The sequence below is a fragment of the Furipterus horrens genome, unplaced genomic scaffold, assembly GCF_987537825.1.
Source record: "Furipterus horrens unplaced genomic scaffold, mFurHor1.1.pri manual_scaffold_3, whole genome shotgun sequence".
Classification (NCBI taxonomy): Eukaryota; Metazoa; Chordata; class Mammalia; order Chiroptera; family Furipteridae; genus Furipterus; species Furipterus horrens.
This window is the reverse complement of record NW_028327173.1, coordinates 99,571,796-99,591,427: the sequence shown is the minus strand read 5'-3', so window position 1 is coordinate 99,591,427 and position 19,632 is coordinate 99,571,796. Positions and strand designations below refer to the sequence as shown.

The window sequence follows — 19,632 nt, the reverse complement described above, 5'->3', positions numbered from 1 at the left end:
TATCTGTAGGTGGCCAGGCTAGAAAAACTGGGTCAAAGCAGATTAGGAAGGATTTCATTTGTCAAGTCTCATCTTTATCTTATGTGCAACAGAGACTTAGTGAAGATTTTTGAACAAAGTCAGGTGACACATTCAGATTTCTTTTCCATGATTTTGATTGGGGAAAGAGATGGAGTAAGGGAGATTGATATCAAGGAAGCTGTTGGGAAGCTCTCACAGTAATCCTGGTCAGAAGTGATGGGGGTTTGAACTGGAATACTGGGGAGTGGGATTTTTTCCTAGAAGTCATTTCCACAAAGTGACACAGCAAGGTTGAAAATCAAAAGATAGAAAAAGTCTTTAGCACATATCAACAGAAGAAATGTGGCATAGCAATAGTCTAATCAGATAAATAGAATTGAAAGCGAAAGAAAAGACTATAATTGGAATAAGGGGAACGGTTCATCAAGAAGTTATAACAGCCATGAAATTGTAGGTACCTCATAAAACAGTTTCAAACTATAGAAAGACATTTCTCAATTGGAATGAATAGGGATTGTTTACTGGTTAGACATGTGAAATGAAGCAGGAGAGAAGTTCAGGGTGCCTGAGGTTACAGCTTAAGGGGCTGAAAGGACAACTGCACCTCCAATGGATGTGAGAGCTCTAGGAGGTAGAGATGGAGTTGAGAAAGGACCAAGCTCAGTTCTGGGTGAGATACTCATGTGATATTCCCAATTAGAAATGCAGGTACAGGGCTCAGGAGAAAGATCTAGGCTGAAGATGAAGATTTCAGCATCATCAGCCAAGCCAATGGGGTTGAATAAAGTCATGCAAGAAAATGCCATGACAGCGTGAGTATGAGGCTAGTAGATGAACAGAATCCTGGGAGGGTGGAGGCATCTGGCTTTAAGTGGTGATGTCACATTCAAAGCATGTAAACACGTGATCCTGTTAGTCACCACATGTTATGAGGTGGATGCATCTTGATTATTATTCCTAAGGCCACACCCCTTGATAGGTTCTAGTTAGTCTCAACTCCTTGAAACAGCAGGTGTGGGCAGGAGGAACTCTGGGGCAGATATTCTGCAGTTCTTTGGCCATTAAACCTTAACAAGAAGGCTTGTGCGTGGCCATGTCAGGTGCTGGGTACACTAGATGGGGCAGAGTAAGTTTCATTGGAGCAAATCTGTAAAGCTTTCATAGGGGATGTAATTTTGCCAAGAAGTTTAAAGGGGAAGAGCAGCTTAGAGGAAAGAACCTATGAAGGGCACTGTGTTTCTGGTTCCAGGTCAGGGCAACACAGCATGTGCTTACAGAGCAGCAGGAACCCTGAGTGTCCTGGTGGTAATGACATGCCAGGAAATGTCTAGCCCAGGAAGGCTGGATTGGTGGCAGGCTCCTTGGGTGAAGGATCCTTCAGTCTGCAATCATCTTTGAGAGGTTACAAGTGGTTGGTTGGTTAAGATCCAAAGCAGGATTAATGGCTCTATCTGTGCCATCATTGTTTTTAGCTATAAGGAAAATAATGACTTACATGTACACTGGTTTACTGAAGTTTGGTTTAAGCAAATTTGCCATTTTCAGGTGCTCATAATAATTCATTGCTGGTGGGGACTGCAGGTGGGCCTTGTGCCTGCCACACCTGCAAGGAAAGTAATCCAACCTGATTTGAAAAGCCTGAGAGTGAAGCAATGGCATCTAGCTAGTGTCATCACTTTGACACAGGCTAAGTGAACTGGTCGTGCCCACACTGCTTTTTGAAGGGCTTTCCTGTCTTCATGGTCTGACTGTTGGGGTGTTTTGGAGACCTTTGCATGTGTGCTGAGGCAGGGCTTGGTATTGAATCCCAAATTTGAATTGAGAAATTATTTCTTTCCTTTCAGTTATCACCACAACTAGTACAGATGTTAAATTTCAGCATTCGTTATTGAGTGAGGCATCTTCAGAAAACAAAGAGCATGCAAGGTCACAGTTCAGGCTAGCCATAGCAGCTTACGGCAAGGGACTGGGGAAGGAAGTGTGTGCATCTAAGTCTGTTACAGCCCCCTTCCTTTGAGGGCCAATGTGTGGACATGCTTATCTGCTTCTCAGATTTGTTCCCAACTAAAGGAAGGTAATCTATAAGTCTTTTTCAGCAAGAAACACAGCCACCTTCCAGAGAAAGGAGAGGACACGTGGGAAAACTGCCATTGGGCCACCTCTTTATCATTTTCATGTTGTAGTTTTCCTGACATTGTGTGATCATGGGGTGAGACATTTCAAGTCCAGACCTTGGCTTGAGCCTCCTGGACTTGGAAATTTTTCCTAAGCAGAGTATCTTAGAGATCATTTCCAAGTATACTGGCCTTTAGAGCAAGTAGGCAGGGCCTAGCAGTGGTGAGACTGGTCTGACTTGAATGTACCTATTTAATGAAATATATTGTCACAGAGACCAGCCCCACACCACCCAAGCAGAAGTCAGTTCCAAATCTACTGTGAATGATTGCTAATTTTAACTGCATTATAGGACACCCTGAATCTATGCCTTAAACACAAAATAAATCTCATAGCTAAAAAATTAAGAATTCTGTTTTCAAGCATTTGATTTTTTAAAAAATGTTCTTCTAAACTTTTTCTGACGGAAGCCCCTCCTGCTGCTTCTCCTGCATTACAGTGGCATTGTGGTTGAATGGTTTCCACCAGTCATCTCGAGGCCCCGCTGACTCCAGTGAGAGACCTCTGGCCTCCTTGGTGGCCAGTGTTCTCTCTCTCTCTCTCTCCTTGTGAGTTCCCCTCACAGAGGCTCTAACCAAGGTGGCCTGGGACTTCCTTCTGTGCCCAGTACAAGAGGATGCAGCTGTCAGAGTAAAAATAGCTCTTGGATTGCTTTCCATGGCAGCCGTGGGGCAGAGAGGGTTTGGTGAAGGGCTGCCCCTTTGCAGGAAGGTCCAAGAACACTGACCAGCCAATACTTAAAGCAGAACAAGGAAAATGGTCCTCTTCCCTGTTGTGTTTGAAAACAGAACACTTCATACCTGCTGTATGTGAGTATACCATGAAACATAGAAATTTTCTGCAGTCTCTGATAACCCACAGTCACCTGCATTGTAGAGGGATGCTCTTGCTTGTATTCAGAAGAAATGGGAGAGTTACTGTTCTCTGCTTACTGTAGCCCCTCTTGTGCAGCTAATACACTGGCCTTTACCAGGTCCATATTTCGTGTTGTTTGCCAGCCCATGTAGGATTGGCCAGCTCTCTAGGGCAGTTCTCTGCTCCGTGTAAGTGTTTGCCTCATTCTCAAAACCATTTCTAGGGTCTGATCCCATATGGAGGATGTGACATGAAGCCCAAGGGATTATGAACATTATTTAGAAAAATCTTAAGTGCTGTGGGTTATGTCCAAGCCTAAAGACAAGTGGCAGTCTACAAAGTTGATAATTCACCCTGCAGTAGATTTATCGTTCTATCATAAGTGACAGGGTCTGATACCTCATGTCTTTAGTAATCTGTGAAAGACTACAAGCAATGTTTCAAACAAGGCTATGTTGCTCCCTGAGTAGAGTGCTGTATTTAAGGAAGCAAACAATCACCTTGCTGAGAAGGTGAGGATGGCTTAGGCAGGTGTACATGTGTCCAGGTCTCAGAGACAAACTGTCTGCACTGGTTCTCCAGACTCATCTGCTGTCAGTATCTTGCAGCCTGGTTTTTGTGATACCATGTTTGCCATCAAGATAGAGACCACAGACAACAAACTTGCCTTCTATAATTTATTTAGCAACTACCTACTGCACTTAATGTATTGCATCTAATTTCCTTGTTTAAAAAGTTTTATATTACAGGGAAATTCCTCTGTCTCTTTTTCCTGCAGAGTAAGGAAGACAACTGAGTACAACTAATGATTGAATATTGCAATTCAAGAAGGTGGTGTGCTAGATCAAATATTTAAACATAGAAAATATGATACACAAAATGACTCCAAGTCATCAAAATGACTTTGTGAATTGTCACTCTATAAACCAGGCTTGGCCCACTTTTTCTATCCAGGGCCAGATAGTAAACATTTTGGGCTTTGTGGGCCCTAAAGTTTCTGTAGCAGTACTCTATTCTCCCCCTGTAACACAAAAGGAGCTCAAGATGATATGGCAATGAGCAGACATGGCTGTGTCCCAATTAATACAGGCTTCAATTTGCCAACTCTTGTCTTCATGGCCAGATGGCTGGGAGCATAACTGAGATAGACCTCACTGACTGGGCCAGTATCTTCTAGGAACCTATGTTGGGTCTAAAATTTGAGGTCATTTAGTTCACAATTTAATGCAAGTCTTGAAAATTTCTGAACATTTTGCCTGCCTTCACCTTAGATATAATTTTCCGTTGTTAGTGAGACCAGTCACAGTATCCTGCTGAGACCATGTAGAGCACGTAGAAAACTAAAGATGGCCTTTAAGATCGCTTGCACCGGCCTGCATGCCTGCCTGCCTGCCTGCCTGCCTGCCTGCCTGCCTGCCCGCCCTGGACCAGGACTCTGGAGCCAGCTGTAGGTGCTGCAGCCCATCTTGGGAACAGGGCTCAAAGGGCACATTGCATTGGTAGCCGTATGCTTAAAATTAGAAAAGTGATCTCCCCTCCCATGTATTTCTTCCTTTACTTCGTAACATTTATTGATGGTCTTTGGAGAGGTGCTAGGATACTAAAAGAAAGGTGACTAGGATAGGATCTATGCATTGAAGGAATTTGGTGCCTATTGGGAAGACTGACCATCACAAGCAATTATTGTCCTCTGTGCTGGGCCCCTACTGCCTTCATGCTAGCTTAGTGTTGTGTTGAATGTTGTGAGGGCATTTAGAACAGGGAGCTAGAGTCAGTCTGAGGAGAGGGAGATGAGGTCAGGGAAGGCTGTGCACAGGCTGGTGGGTTACCTAAGGAGAGGTTGACTAAGGAAGTTCTGGGAAGAGTCCTGAAGGAGAATGGTGTTCCAAAAAGAAGAAACCACAGAAAACCTGGGGAGGGGTGGGCAGGAAAGAACAAGACATTTGGGGAGACTCACAAGCAGGCCAGGATACCAAGAGTTTGGTGAGGTGGGGGAAGTAGCTGGAAGAGATCATGAAGGTGAGGTTAGGCGGTAAGCTGTGGACATATATTAAAGGACTTTGGAGAGAGTCTTCTTTACTTTGAAGATAGGAAGGTCCTGCCGAATGTTTTTTTAGCAGCCAAGGCACATGGCCAAATGAAAATTTACCTTTTAGTGTTTTTCTAGGGGTATCTGTAGAATGCTCATAAAGTTTCTACTGCTGATTTCTCCTGATAATTCCCAAATATTGGTTGTCATTCATGGTAATTTTTTATATGGTCATTTAGCATTAACATTTATTAAGTAATACTGTGCAGTTTCTTGGTTTGGAGACATTGCTGAAACTGGCCCTGCTTTCATGAGTCACACTGAGTACATCAGCAAGTCCTCAGACAGAACTGAAATCACAGAACAGGGCTTTCAATGGTGGGTTTGAGCTGGCGTGAACCTCCCTCACTGTCTTCCTATAACCCACCCTTGTTGGCTCAAGGAAATCTGATGTACAGACTATGCCCACTTTAGCCTTTCATTGAAATAGCTTGAGCAAAAATAAGCATTTGAGTCTTCATTTTTGATCTGACAAGTCAAATGAATGTCATTTTTTGACTAACCTGAAAGAAGTCAACAGGTGTTAGAGGTTTCTCATTTGCATTTTTTTCTCACAAAATCAAACCAAGAGCTAAATCTTGTCTCTCCACTCTGACCTTACCACCCCTCCCTACCCCATCAAGCACCACAGAGTTCTTGGAAGTTGTTATTTGTAGTAGTGTTTCCTATATTTAGCTGGTGCAGGAAGAATCAGTGACAAATAGGTACCTTAGGAAAATTCATCTTTATTTTAGAACCTAGACTTAAAACATGAATTATGTAGCACAACCGAAGGACTGTTTATCCTCCGTGGTCATTTTCTATAGTTAGTTATTTGAGAATTTTGTTACAGTACAAATAGTTTTAAAAAGAGATGATCAAGAATCTCACCCCCTAGACCATATTTTTTTTTGTTTTTTATGCCAACTTCCAGTTTTTAGTCCACAGACATACATAAATTTTTTACAGATATAATCTTACTATGGGTATACATTTGCATTCTTCTTTTTCCCTTTAAATGTTGTTGGCTATGTGAAAATTCTTAAATTTACAAATTATAATCATAACGCTTGCACCAGTTGCTGGATTTGGCTTCCACACATGTAAACTAGGTGGAAATATTCATATGCTTTCTCTGGAGTGTTATACTCTGTGAAGAGGGGGCTTGATAAAAGGTACTATGCTCCTCAAATCTACTATCTGCATCCAAAAGCAGTTTCAAGTCCGTGATTCCCCATATCTTGGGTCTTTAAGGGTATGGCCAGCCCTGGCCAGTGTGGCTCAGTTGATTGGAGTGTCATCCTGTAACGGAAAGGTTGCAGGTTCGGTTTCTAGACGGGGCACATACCTAGGTTGAGGGTTTGATTCCCAATGCCCAAACTTAGTGCGAACAGGTGGCAGCCAGTTGATGCTTCTCTCTCTCATCAATGTTTTTCTCTTTCCTTTCCTCTCTCCCTTCCTCTCTCTCTAGAAGCAATGAAAATAATGCCCTTTGATGAGGATAATAAATAAATAAATAAGAGAATGTGGCCAGACTAACTTTTACAGGGTCAGATTAACTTTAGGTTTATATAGAAGTGCAGGAATAGTCAAATTCATAGAGACAGAAAGTAGAAGGGGTGTTACCAGGCATTGGGGGAGGAAGGATGCAGAGTTAGTGCTTAATGGGTACAGAATTTCCCTTTGGGAAGATGAAAAATCGGGGGGGGGATGGATGGTGGAGATGTAAATGTGAATATACTTAATACTGTACAATTAAAAATGGCTAAAATGTTATGAATATTTTAGACATGTGTTATATGATTTTACCACAATAAACTGAAATGCAGAGAGTAGTTTCTCAAGGGGGAGAGACTCTTTGTTTTTTATAATAGTATACTTATCCTAGAGGGATACATTCCAAGACCCCCCAGTGGATGCCTGAAACCATGGATAGCACTGAAACGTATATTTTTATATATATACATATATGTGCATGTGTGTGTATACACACACATACATACACACACACAAAATATGTTTTGTCTTCTACATGCATATTTTATGGCTTCTCTTTGGCATATTCAAATTGCCAGCATAACTCTCTTGCACTTTGGGGCCATTATTAAGTAAAATAAGGGTGACTTGAACAGAGAAACTGCGATACCATGACAGTAGATGTAACAGCCCAGACGGCTACCATGTAACTAAATTAGAGTGGGGAGCATATTCAGCATGCGTACGCTGGATAAAGGGATCATTCACATCCCAGGTAGGATGGAGTAGTACAGTGAAAGATTTCATCATGCTACTCAGAAGGGTGTGTCATTTAAAGTTTATAAACTGTTTATTTCTGGAATTGTGCGTTTAATATTTTCGGGCTGTGGTTGGCCGCAGATAGCTGAGACTGTGTAAAGCAAAACCTCAGATAAGGGGGGGCTGCTGTGTAAGCTGTGGTCTTGCTTCTGGTCAGGCGTGGGGCGGTTCTCATTAGATGTGTTCTAATTCTGTTTCTTTTTTGGAGTCAGATTTTTGAGAGTATTGTGAAATTAGCTCTTAATATGTTCCCCAGTTTATTTTGTTCAACTCACTAATGGGTGTTAGATGATCGATGTTAATAATGAGTTCTGTGTTTGGGAACTGCGAAGTCCAATTTAGCATGCCACCCTGGTATCTCATAAATGTGATTGTCAAAGAAAAAAAAGTTCCTTTAAGAGGGCCTCTCCTATGTACATACAGTGTTGCTACTGGTACTTGATGGGATAAGATGAAAAACCAAGACTTTTAATCATGTCAACTTTATTAGCAGCTAAAATAATTTTTCCATTGCAGAGATTTCCTGATTCTGGCTCTTTAGTGAACTCCCTCTCCTTCTACTTGTGTTTTCTCTTAGGAGTTGATTGGTTATTAGAGAATATAAGTATATTCTACAACTGGGTTTTGTTAGCTTTCCTGAAAGAGTGAAAAGAGATTCTGAAGTGCTTCATTTTTCTTTTGAAAAGTAGAATGTCAACTAAGTTCTTCAGATGACTCTTACTTATGATGTTTCAGAAAGACAAAAACAGTAAATTTTAGAAATTGTACTTGAAACAAGCGAGAGTTTGATCTCTTAACTAATCCTGAAATCAGAATCTTCCCCCTACTTTTAAGTACTTGACTACATACCATTTCAGGTGTATTCTTTAGTTTCAGGCCCAAAGAAAGGCCAAAACTTACTTTTGGTGGTTACTCTGCTCATTGAAACAGAAAACTGAACAGTACTAGGTACTAGAACTTTTGAGAATGTGCCCTTAGAGAATTTTAACCTTTTGTTCAAAAAAATCTGCTGGGATACTTTCTAAACTCTCTTCTCAGCCAAGTGATGTCTGTTGTTTCTTTCAAAACCCTATACAAAAACTTCATCCAAAAAGTTTTACTCGGCAGATCTCACATAACTCTTACTTTTCTGCATTTTCCTATTTTTTTCCACATTATGTCATACTAATTGATGTGTTGCTTGGTATTGTGAATATTCAGTGTGTATATATGGTCAGTGTATATAAAAGGCTTTTCCATAATTCTCTGCCTTTTCCTCCCTCTGGCTCCTAACATCTCTGAACATGTTAGGCCATTACATTGCCATGTAGTCAAAAGAAATTAGCTGCTCTTTCTTTTCCTAAATTGAAGTCATGACAATCTTAAAGCATAGGCTCAATTTTGTTTTTATTTTTTTGTATTTCAGTGTGGTCTTGGGCCAGCTGTCTAAACTGAAAATCTATAACTTGACATTTATTAGCTCCATAAAGTTTAATATTAACTGGCTTTCTACCAATCACTTTTTTGAAACATAATGGAAAGTACTGAATTTTAATTTATTTAATAGGAATTTTATTTTAAAAAGAAGATAACCAATTTTAGTTTTATGAATTTTTTAATATTAGAGGTAATATGGAGTAGTGAATACTGCAAATGCTATACAGATGGAAACACTGCTGCTATTCTTATAACTTATGAATTTTTCAGGTCTAGAAAGTCCATGTTCTTTTGTTTTACTTTAAGTTTACTATACTCTCTATAATTTAGCTAAAGACATAAACATCCTTTCACTTATCTCTGTCTCTACAAACCTTATTACTAGGGAATGGTCTTTTGTTTAGGTCCAATTAAATGAAAAATCAATTCCACATCACATTAAAACATTTGCAGAACCCAGTCTATTACTACTAGGATTTTACATTTTAAGCTCATCCAGATTTCTTGTAGCATTGAGGTCCTTCATGCTGCCAGAACTCTTGCTGCTTTCTGAATTAGTAATTAACTGCCCTGAATTGTACACATGTGCAGGCATCTGAAGCCTTTCTTCAGGTACCTTATGTTCTGCAGTCTGTGGCCTCCAAGAGAGATATATTTTGTGCTTTGTTAATGACTAAGCCAAGATAAATAGATGTTCTTGGGTGGTGAGCAGCTGAAAATATTCAACAGTTTTGGCTCCTTTCTTTACTGCATTTGCATGTTTGTTCCCTTCTTATTGTAGGTCACAGTGAGATGCTTCTTAGCATGCCCCATTGGGGTAGACGGGCAGAGACTGATACCTGGAACATCTGTGCAGTGTGCCCTTCACACAGCGTGGCCAGAAGTCTAGCCTTGTTTGTGTGGTCACCAGGATAAGGCATGGGCACTTTACAATATTTTTCTTCCCTTGCACTATTCTTATAGTGTGGTTTTCATCTTAATTGTTTTTCACTGTGTCCTCATCATTCAACAGACATTTAGTGAGTGCCTACCTACTATATTGCCCTGGCTGGTTTGGCTCAGTGGATTGAGCGTCGGCCTGCGAGCTAAGTGTTGCTGGTTTGATCTTCCAGTCAGGGCACATCAGAGAAGGAAAACTCTGATTCCAAAAAACCTCCGCTGCCTTGCGGCATACCTCTTCAGGGGAAAGGCTAAGGGAGTAAACCCCGACAGAAAATCCGGAGCCGGAGTCCCTAAGGCGGTTTGACGTTGTAGTCAACACCGGCAACTCCTGCGGCGCACCTGAAGCCAAGCTGTATTGACTCCGTCTTTCCCTTGGACCCTTCAGCTGCGAAGAGAGGGGGGGTCTGCTGCATGGGCAACAGCAGACCCTCCATATCACCCTGCCCAGGCTCTGTAGCTTCAGCTCCACTGGAGAGGACACTCCAGCGTCATCGCAAGATGTCGATTCAACACGGGAGGAGACAGATACCGTGTCACTCCCGAGTCGGACTGCACAGCCATTCTCGGCGGTGCAGATAGACTCTTAAGAAGCTACACCATCGTCTCTCGAGACGGACGGCTGCCGCCGCCGCCACCTACTATATGCCAGACACTATTCCAGGGGAGGTTAGTGTTATATATTTGAGAGAACATGATATTATCTTACATTTTATATATTCTCTGCCCTGCTTTAACTGTAGGGAATCCCCAGACTTGTGTCTGGGAGCTACGTTGGTCCTCCTTAGAAACTTCACAGATGGGAAGTTGTATATGCTGCACACCAGTCCCAGCTAGTGAAGGTGAGGGGCCCGCCATGGACCAGCGTTGCCTCCTCACCTTCTGTAGCTCAGGAAGGGAGGGATCCCTTTTGCTATTTTTCCGCAGTTTGCTCCTGTCTTGTGGGGCTGGCCTCCTTTCCTTTTGTGCATTTGAGGTCACATTGATGCCTAAAGGAAGCACAGTCTTTTCTAATCACATAGCTGTTGGCATTTATTGTGAATGCTCTTAATAAGCTAAGAGTGGTTTAGCATCCCTTTCTGGCCATTATCTTTCTTGTCTTCATTTTTTTCCCTTTTCTCCCAATATATTGGCTGGGCTGACTTCAGATTCTGCTACAATTAAGTGGCTATAAGTCAGGTGGGTGATTTCATTCTGTCTTAGGATCTACCTCAGTGTCCTTGACTAATTTATGTTGCTCAAACTGATGATCACAATGGAAGGGAAGATGGAAACCTGAAAATGCTCTTGTCTCTCTGAAAGTACTGTTCTGAAGGAGTGTGGAGGGAGTGTCTGAGAGAAAAGAATTCCACAAGCTTCTGGGCCGGAACCATGGCCAACTCTAATTTAAGAGTAAAGGAGAAAAGTGGGTCATTTCAGTGGTGGATGTATGAAATGATCAGTATATGTGTCTACACCAACAAGCCTGCTCTAGTACCTGTCTGAGTTTGGAGGAGCTTGAGAACTTCAGACAACTGCCTCAGTATGTCCAGCAGAGCAGAGCACCCCAGAGTCCAGGAAAATGAGGACAGAGACAGAAAGGAGTAATTGAGGATGACAAAGCGAAACTTGAAAGAGGAAGACTCTGCTGCTTCACTTTCTTCTTCTAGCAACTGATCCTCAATTTTTATCCTTATCATATTAAAGCTTGTGTGATCTCATGTGAAGTGTTTCCACCTGATTAAGCAATGATAAAACACTTCTTCAAGACCCAAAGGAGCCTTTGTTGGGAGATGGAATGATTGACTCAGAGCTAAAAAAATATTGTAACGAAGTAGGAAAAATAAATTTTTTTTTGGCCTTTCTTAATAGTGGGAGACAGGAAGGGGAATTGTATCACTTGTGTCTTCATTGCAGACAACAGAATTCACTGTGAGCCAGTTTCAGCTTGAGGGTTTGTTGCGAGCTTATGGTCTCCTCAGAGGAGGTGTAGAAACAGGATTACAGCTGAAGTTCCAGGAACAACACACAGATGACATTATCCAGCTGGCCCAGTGAGGTCTGCTGCCACCTCTGCCACCATCTGCACCTGCCAAGCAGGTGCTCTTTACCCATCTTACTCTTCTCAAGTCTTATTTCCAAACCTGCCTGGTATAGGTGTGTCAGATGATGAAATCCCATCCTGAGGCTGCACCCTAATAGCAAAGGAGGTTGAGTAATGTAGTTTGTGTGGATTCTGTATTGGGAATGTGGAGTTCACTATGTGGGGGCGCATTGAAACATGGAACTGTGACAGGGTTTGGGGCAGCCACAAATATAGATGTTCCTTTCAAGACTACATTAGCAAGTCATCGGCAGCCGTCCGTCTCGAGAGACGATGGTGTAGCTTCTTCAGAGTCTATCTGCACCGCCAAGAATGGCTGTGCAGTCCGACTCGGGAGTGACATGGTATCTGTCTCCTCCCGTGTTGAATCGACATCTTGCGATGACGCTGAAGCTACAGAGCCTGGGCAGGGTAATATGGAGGGTCTGCTGTTGCCCATGCAGCAGACCCCCCCTCTCTTCGCAGCTGAAGGGTCCAAGGGAAAGACGGAGTCGATACAGCTTGGGTTCAGGTGCGCCGCAGGAGTTGCCGGTGTTGACTACAACGTCAAACCGCCTTAGGGACTCCGGCTCCGGATTTTCTGTCGGGGTTTACTCCCTTAGCCTTTCCCCTGAAGAGGTATGCCGCAAGGCAGCGGAGGTTTTTTGGAGTCAGAGTTTTCCTTCTCTGATGTACCCTGACTGGAAGATCGAACCAGCGACACTTAGCTCGCAGGCCGACGCTCAATCCACTGAGCTAAACCAGCCAGGGCAAACATTAGCAAGTACAGCACAGATATTCCTAATGACAGGAGTTAATAGTAAAATTTTAATGATTAACTGCAGAGTTTTCAAATAATTCTAGAAGATATGTTATTTCATGACTTTATCTGCTGAGGGACCACTATTCTATGTGTTTATCCTTCATTTAGTCTCTTAGGTTGGTTATAGTTCTAGTTTCTGATGTGTTCCCACACACACTTACATCCATGACATGGTGGCAAGGTTCTGAGATTAGGCTACCAAGAGAGAAGGGGTTTAAAATTGGTTCATCTAAGTCTTTATGAAGCCATATTCTTTTGCAAAGGTTGCTGAGATTTCTGGATTTTGTATTTTTACTTGACATTGATGACCTTTTAAACTATACTTTAAGTCCCTCTGAAGAAGAAACAGGTTTTTAATAAAACTCAAATTTAGCATGATTTTTGTACAGCATGATTTACATAAACATTTTTATAGATTTGTTTTTTTAAACTATCCATTCTTTTAGAAAAAAAATATTAGTTTATAAAGAAACTACTTTTCTGGAAAGGAAGCAAAATAAATCATATTATTTTCAATGTATAGAAACTCCAGGTACATCGGTAAAATTGTAATTCTCCTCACACTAAAATTTGATACAGAAAATTAACATAATATTATAATTGTAGTTATCATGTTGAGGTTTTTACTAATTGGATTCTAAGTGAAATAGATTTAAAATGTGGAATATGTGCACAGACATCTAAGGTGATAGTTTTGAAACTTGTTAATACTTACTAGAAAAGACTCAGTTATTTCATTTTTTGATATACCCTGCCTACAAGCTGTTTCTAAACTGGAGCATGAACATTTGTACACATGCTCATGGAAAATAACCAGGAGCCTTAATTGAAGAGTTTTTCTCCAGTTCCTTGGCAACAAAAGACGAGTGAAAAACTTCTCCTTTTTATTTTTTATTTTTTTGACCTGAGTGAATAGTTCCTTTAAATATTTTTCTATACTCGGTATCATCTTTTTATTTTATTTTTTATCATTCTACAGGGGGTTAAATACCTGTGCATTCCAGCAGCGGATTCACCGTCTCAAAACCTGTAAGTTGGTTTTTTCCTGCATTTTTTAGAGATATTATAATGAATAAAGGACTGTGACATCAAATAAGTAAAAGAGAGTGAAGCCATTGGAGCCAGTGGGACTCTTGCTGTCATGCATAGCTGCTGCCTTACAGGGGAGACCATGAGACCCACTGAGGTTTGTACTGCGGAGGTGGACAGAACTCTAGCTGGAGTAGTGCTTCTTGTTAGCTGGTTTTCCTCTACACTAACTGGTGGAAGGTCTGTAAGAAGAGTCTCATTTTTAAAAAGAGTACCTCAAACCAGACCTTCAGCATATTTACCCTTTCTCTAGAAGCAAACCTTTAAATAAGCTGTTAGGTTTTATCTAAAGCAGCACTGTTCAATAGAAATAGAATATGAGCAACAAATGCAGGTCATACATGTAATTTTAAGTTTTCTAGGAGGCACATTTGAAAAAATAAAAAGGAAATAAGTGGCAATAATTTTAGTAATGTTTTATATAACCCAATATATCCAAAATACTATCATTTTAACCTTGTGCTCAATATTTATTTTTTTTAATAAGGTATTTTACATCCTTTTTTTTTTTTCATTCTAAGTCTTCAGAATCAGATAGGCTATTTTTACACTTATAGCACATCTCAGTTTGGATCAGCTTTATTTCAAGTACCCAGCAGCCACATATGACTAGGGGCCACTGTGTGGAACAGCATACTTCTAAAACCTGTCTGAGTTGGAGTGACTATAGATCTTTCCGGTTTAGGAAATTCCATTCTTCTATTTCTTCACAGCTGAATACATCTTCAACATCATTTTGTTACTATTAAGAAAAATTTGTAATTGCTATCTTTTCCAGATCACAGCAGTTGTATGGTGACACATAGGATTGGGCTTTGTTAGAATGGGGGACAGGTCTCCAGAGTTACAGCTCTAACATTCACATGCTTCAGTTTCCAGAAGCAACTCAGAAAGATCATGATGTAGAGTAGATTAAAATGTATTGAAACATGGATTTGAACCTTGCAGGCTGAGAGGCTGTGGGCAGGAGTAAAGTATGTAGCCATTCAGTGCACCCACAACCCCAGCCTCTGCTTCTCAGGATGGCCTTGTGCTGTTATTGGAGGTCAGACACAATGACCCTCCTACAATTACATATTACTGTTTTTCATCAGGGAAGTTATAAGCTATGTAGGTGTTTGTGAATTTGTGAATCCATAGGTGTGTCAGGATTCATCCTTCATGATCCTCAAGTTCTATTGCCTACAAATCCCACATATCAGAAGTGCAGACCACAGAATCTTAGGTGGAATATCCCAAGTATGCAGCCTCTCTGAAAGCTATCAAATTGGAATATTAGCCAACCTTAATTTTTCACTGCTGCAGAGAAAAGAAATCATAGGTTATGCAATAATTTTGTGGGGTCTACCTGTTGGACAAAAAAAAATGGGGCTAGAGTGAGACAGATTGATGTGGAGAATGATGGAAGGGGACAGATAAGGGGACAGGTAATATAGAGTTAGACCAGGAAAAGACAGGAGCAGGTGGAAGTGGAGGCAAGTATGTCTCACCCAGGGCTCGTGTCTTCACAGTGACTCTCCATATTTCACAGGAAAAGTTGCTCTTTAAGATTGGTGGAGGAAGGATTTTACTAAGCTTACTAGGAAAACAATAGTAGCTTAGTTCTGGAAAGAGGGGAAGAAGCTTTAGAGAACTTCCTTGGTTACTAGTCGTGTCAAGAAACAGAAGTGGTTGGAAGGGCATGGTGTGTACGGAAGGAAGTGAGTCTCTGCCTTTCTCTGAAGGCCACAGCAATCTTCTGCCTGTGTTTTGATGGTTATTTTTAGAATGGTTGCTTTGTTCTTATCTCAAACTGAGATTCTAACATGCTGTTGAATTTTTCAATACCTTATTGGCAATTTGACTCTGGAAGAATCAAACTGTAACACATTCTGGGCATTTTGTGTCAGGGCAGATGACCACCTACCTGTAATAGCAAAGCTTATGCATAAGTAAGGCTTTGGGCATATAAATGTCCATGATTCTATAAATAGTTCTTTACTGAAGTTACATGGAGATTATGGAGTTAAGTTTGAACTTTGAGTGTGCTTCATATGTTGAGACAGCCTATGAAATAGCTTGAGTTTCTCTTTACCTGTTACAAAGGTTTCATAGTGTGCCTTCCAATGGTGAGCATGCTTTCAGAACACAATCAGACAATTAATTTAATGTTGTTAGGCAGAACACTTGACTGTTCATCTGAACTACCTCATTTCGTGTAGCCTGTACATATTAGGAACATATGAAAGCTGAGATGAACCTTCATTTCTATATAATCAGTCAGTGTGGGTACGAGGAGACAAATGTTCTTAGTGATCTTGTTAACAAAAGTGAGAGGAATTACGTCCATCACTTAGAAAATGTACTCTGGGTAACCAGTTAGCACTAACAGTTCTTTAGTCTCATGCGGGTGCCTATATTTAACAACAAAAACATAAATTTTAGAAAACTGTTCTGCTTATTGTTTTAAACTTATAGATTTTTTAAAATAATTTCTAACTTTGGATATAATTTAAGGTTTTATATCCTAAATCTTTACGCACAGATTTCTATAACAACAGGAATTCTTCTTGCTAATTATGCTTACTGAGAGTGTAGTGACCTTTTGAGATTAGCTGCTTTCATTTGGCATTCAGTTGCTGCAAACTAACTGCCCAGAAAGTTCAACTTTCTGTATTGGCCTTAATACTCACTCCCCATCTGATCTTGCAGGAACTTAATATGGTTTGAGATAACATTAACACATTAAAATTTTAGCTCAGTTACCCCAACCACCTTGCCTTGCAAAGTGAGTAAATGTGAAAGTTCAAGTTCTCATAGTTGTAATAAACCCCCAGCCCCAGGCTGCCACATTTTACATGATTTGTCACAATTAGAGACATCCTAGAGTCTGTATCAAATGCACACACTGCATGTTCTCTAAGTGGTCAGTGTAGGGTAGGTTGGTGAATTAAGGCTTTGGAAATATTTGCTTTTGCTTTCTCTCTGTGCTTTCTTAGGCAAGTTATTTTAACCTTCTCTCGGTGTAAAATACCTATCTCACACAATTTTTATAGTATTAGGTGAGATAAGTAAAAGTTTTCATGAACATTAAGCATCTCTAAAAATAAGATTATATTTTCTGTGTATTCAAATAAGGACTACAGTATTAATATACTTTGAGAGTGAATCGTTAAATGTATAGTAGCTTATTTTATTCATTCTTTGACACATTTTATTATTTTTTTTATTATTTTTAATAGCTTTTTTATTACCATTTATCCCCCTTATACCCTCTTCCATCTTCACCTAACCTCCTCCCCTGACAACCACCAACCACACTGTTGTCTGTGTCCATGAGTTCTTTCTTATGTTAATATTTATTACGTTGGTATTTTGTACTTAGATGTCATTAAGGGAATAATTATTGTTTATCTTCTCCTGTCAAGTCCAGGGGAGTTTGGTCTGTGTTGTGGAGTCGATAGCATTGCGTCATTACAATAAAGTCTTTGGGACATTCAGTGGTTTGAGAATCAAGCAGATCTCTAAATTTCTTGAGGTTTTTGTGAGGAGAAGAGGCATTAGCAATACAGAGATTTAAAATATCAGTAAAATTTTCTTGCCTTATTCTACCGTTCTGTCTTTTTGTGAATTTTTTAGTTTAGCTGGTATATTCTATACTCTCTTTACATTTTTCTTTATTTTCATTATTTAGAAAGCAGTTTTGCAAAATCAGAGTTAGGTGGCCCTTGGCAGCCCTTCCAGACAGTTGCACACACATATACATATACACATGAGAACACACACACACACATTCACACACAGCTTCTAAGGACTTTGTAATCTATAGAAATGAGAAATATGTGAAAATGTGTATTGTGTTTTCATAAGACTTACCTTATTTAACTTGAAGTATTCTTTTTAGTCTTAGACTGTATCTTCTTAGAATTTTCAGTGTTAAACTATTCTTTGTGAAATGATTCTGTACTAGATGGTACAGGCGGTTTTTAAAATTTTAGTTTGTTTTTAAAATAACCTTACCTGCCAGAATGAAAAGTAAGGTACAAACAACCTGATTAAAAAATGGACAGAGGATCTGAATAGATATCTTTCCAAAGAAGACATACAAATAGCTAACAGGTATATGAAAAAATATTCAACATTGTTAATTGTTAGGGAAATATAAATCAAAACCACAATGAGATATCACCATACACCTGTTAGAATGGCTGCTGGCTTATCAAAAAAACAGTAACTAACAAGTGCTAGGGAGGATGTGGAGGAAAGGGATCCTTATATACTTTTGATAGGATTGTAAATTTGGTACAAACACTATGGAAAACTGTACAGAGGTTCCTTAAAAGATTAAGAACAGAACTACCTTATGGTCCTGCAATTCCACTTCTGAGTATTTATCCAAAGAATATGAAAACACTAATTCAGAAAGAAATGTATATCCCTATGTTTATTGCAACAGCCAAGATATGAAAGCAACCCAAGTGCCCATCAATAGATGAATGGATAAAGAAGATATGGCATTTATACCCAATGGGATGTTGCTCAGCAATAAAAAGGAATAAAATCTTGCCACACGGGACAGCATGGATGGACCTAGAGCATATTATGCTAAGAGATATAAGTTAGAAAGAGAAAGACAGATACCATATGATTTCACTTATATGTGGAATCTAAAAAACAAACAAAATGAACAAACAAATAAAACGCAAACAAATTAATAGAGACAGAGAACAGGTTGGTGTTTCCCAGAAAGATATGGATGGAGTAGGGGATGAGAGAAAGGAGGGAAGGGAGGTCAATTATATGGTAATGGATAACTAGACTTTTTAGGGGTGATCACTTTGTAGTGCATACAGATGCCATGTACACTTGACACTTATAAAAAGTTTTAAAAGAAATATATGGTATACACATTTCCCATTTTTTAAAATGTTGACAGTATGGGAAATAGAAAAGTTGGGGAATCACTGATAAAAATGTTGGTGTGTTTTATGTGTTTAATGCTGTGCACTGATAGAAAAGTCCGACCGGTGTCTGTGTGGGTGAGGAAGGTCCCTTCCTGCTGACTTCTGGTTAGGTTAGGGGCTTCCTGGGCAGTGTCTCAGGTAGGGGGGCTCAGGCAGGACCTGGGGGTCCTGGGCCACTTTGACCCGAAAGGAAGCAGCTCTCTGACCTGGGCTCGCCTGCTGAGCCTGGGGCCAGATAGACCTCTCCACCCATTTGCTGAGGTTGGTTTTTTCTCAGCACTCCTTTCTGAGGAAAAGGAAAGCTAAGGGTGCTTGCCGTTCCTGTTTTTTTCTCCTTTGCTTTCATACACACATGCACACATATGTGCACACACCTGTTCATACTCTGCTGAGGGGAAGGAGAAGCTCCCTGATCCTGTGGCTTTGCTGTCAGTTCGGCTAACTGGGGGTAAGCCCAGCTGCCATTCAAGCAGAGTGCTCCGCAGGACAGGACTGCCTCATTTCCCGCCGGGGGATTACACAGCCGAGTGTTGCTGTCTTGGGGGTAAGAAGAAACTGCTCGGCCTCAACAGATGAACACAGTGTGGTGTGGCTTTGCTAGAGCCGTCTACCACCCTTTCTGTGAGCTCTCTGAAGCTCAGGAAAATGGCTGGTCCTCGTTCTTCGCCTGTGGATGGAGCGCGGGAGGAGCTGGGGATGTGCTGGCCCACAGGGAGGCCCTGCACAGGCCCAAGAGGAGAAAGAGGCAGGGCCCCAAGCAGTGGCAGCTGCCTGCAGTTTGCTGAGCGCCATGCAGGCCGTCTCGGCTGAAGTGCCCATCTTCCTGGCCCAGGGTGTTCCCTCAGGGCAGCAGCAGCAGTCATGATTGGGTGAGTTTGTGGCACATGTGTAGGCTGTGCTTTCCTGGGACAGAACAGCTCCCATGACTCTGTGTGGAAGTAAAGGT

The 19,632-nt window shown here is 40.8% G+C and overlaps 1 protein-coding gene across 3 annotated transcripts in view; it reads left to right on the top strand.

Annotated features, from left to right (window-relative positions):
• Positions 1-19,632, top strand: part of DUSP22 (dual specificity phosphatase 22) — a 54,725-nt gene that overhangs the window by 26,940 nt on the left and 8,153 nt on the right. For 2 of the 3 annotated variants that reach the window (XM_090269918.1, XM_090269917.1), the window contains exon 4: positions 13,634-13,683. The exons of the other annotated variant lie outside the window; for it this stretch is intronic. In XM_090269918.1, the coding sequence (XP_090126044.1) occupies positions 13,634-13,683 (50 nt within the window). The remainder of the gene's footprint in view (positions 1-13,633; positions 13,684-19,632) is intronic. 3 annotated transcript variants of the gene reach the window in all.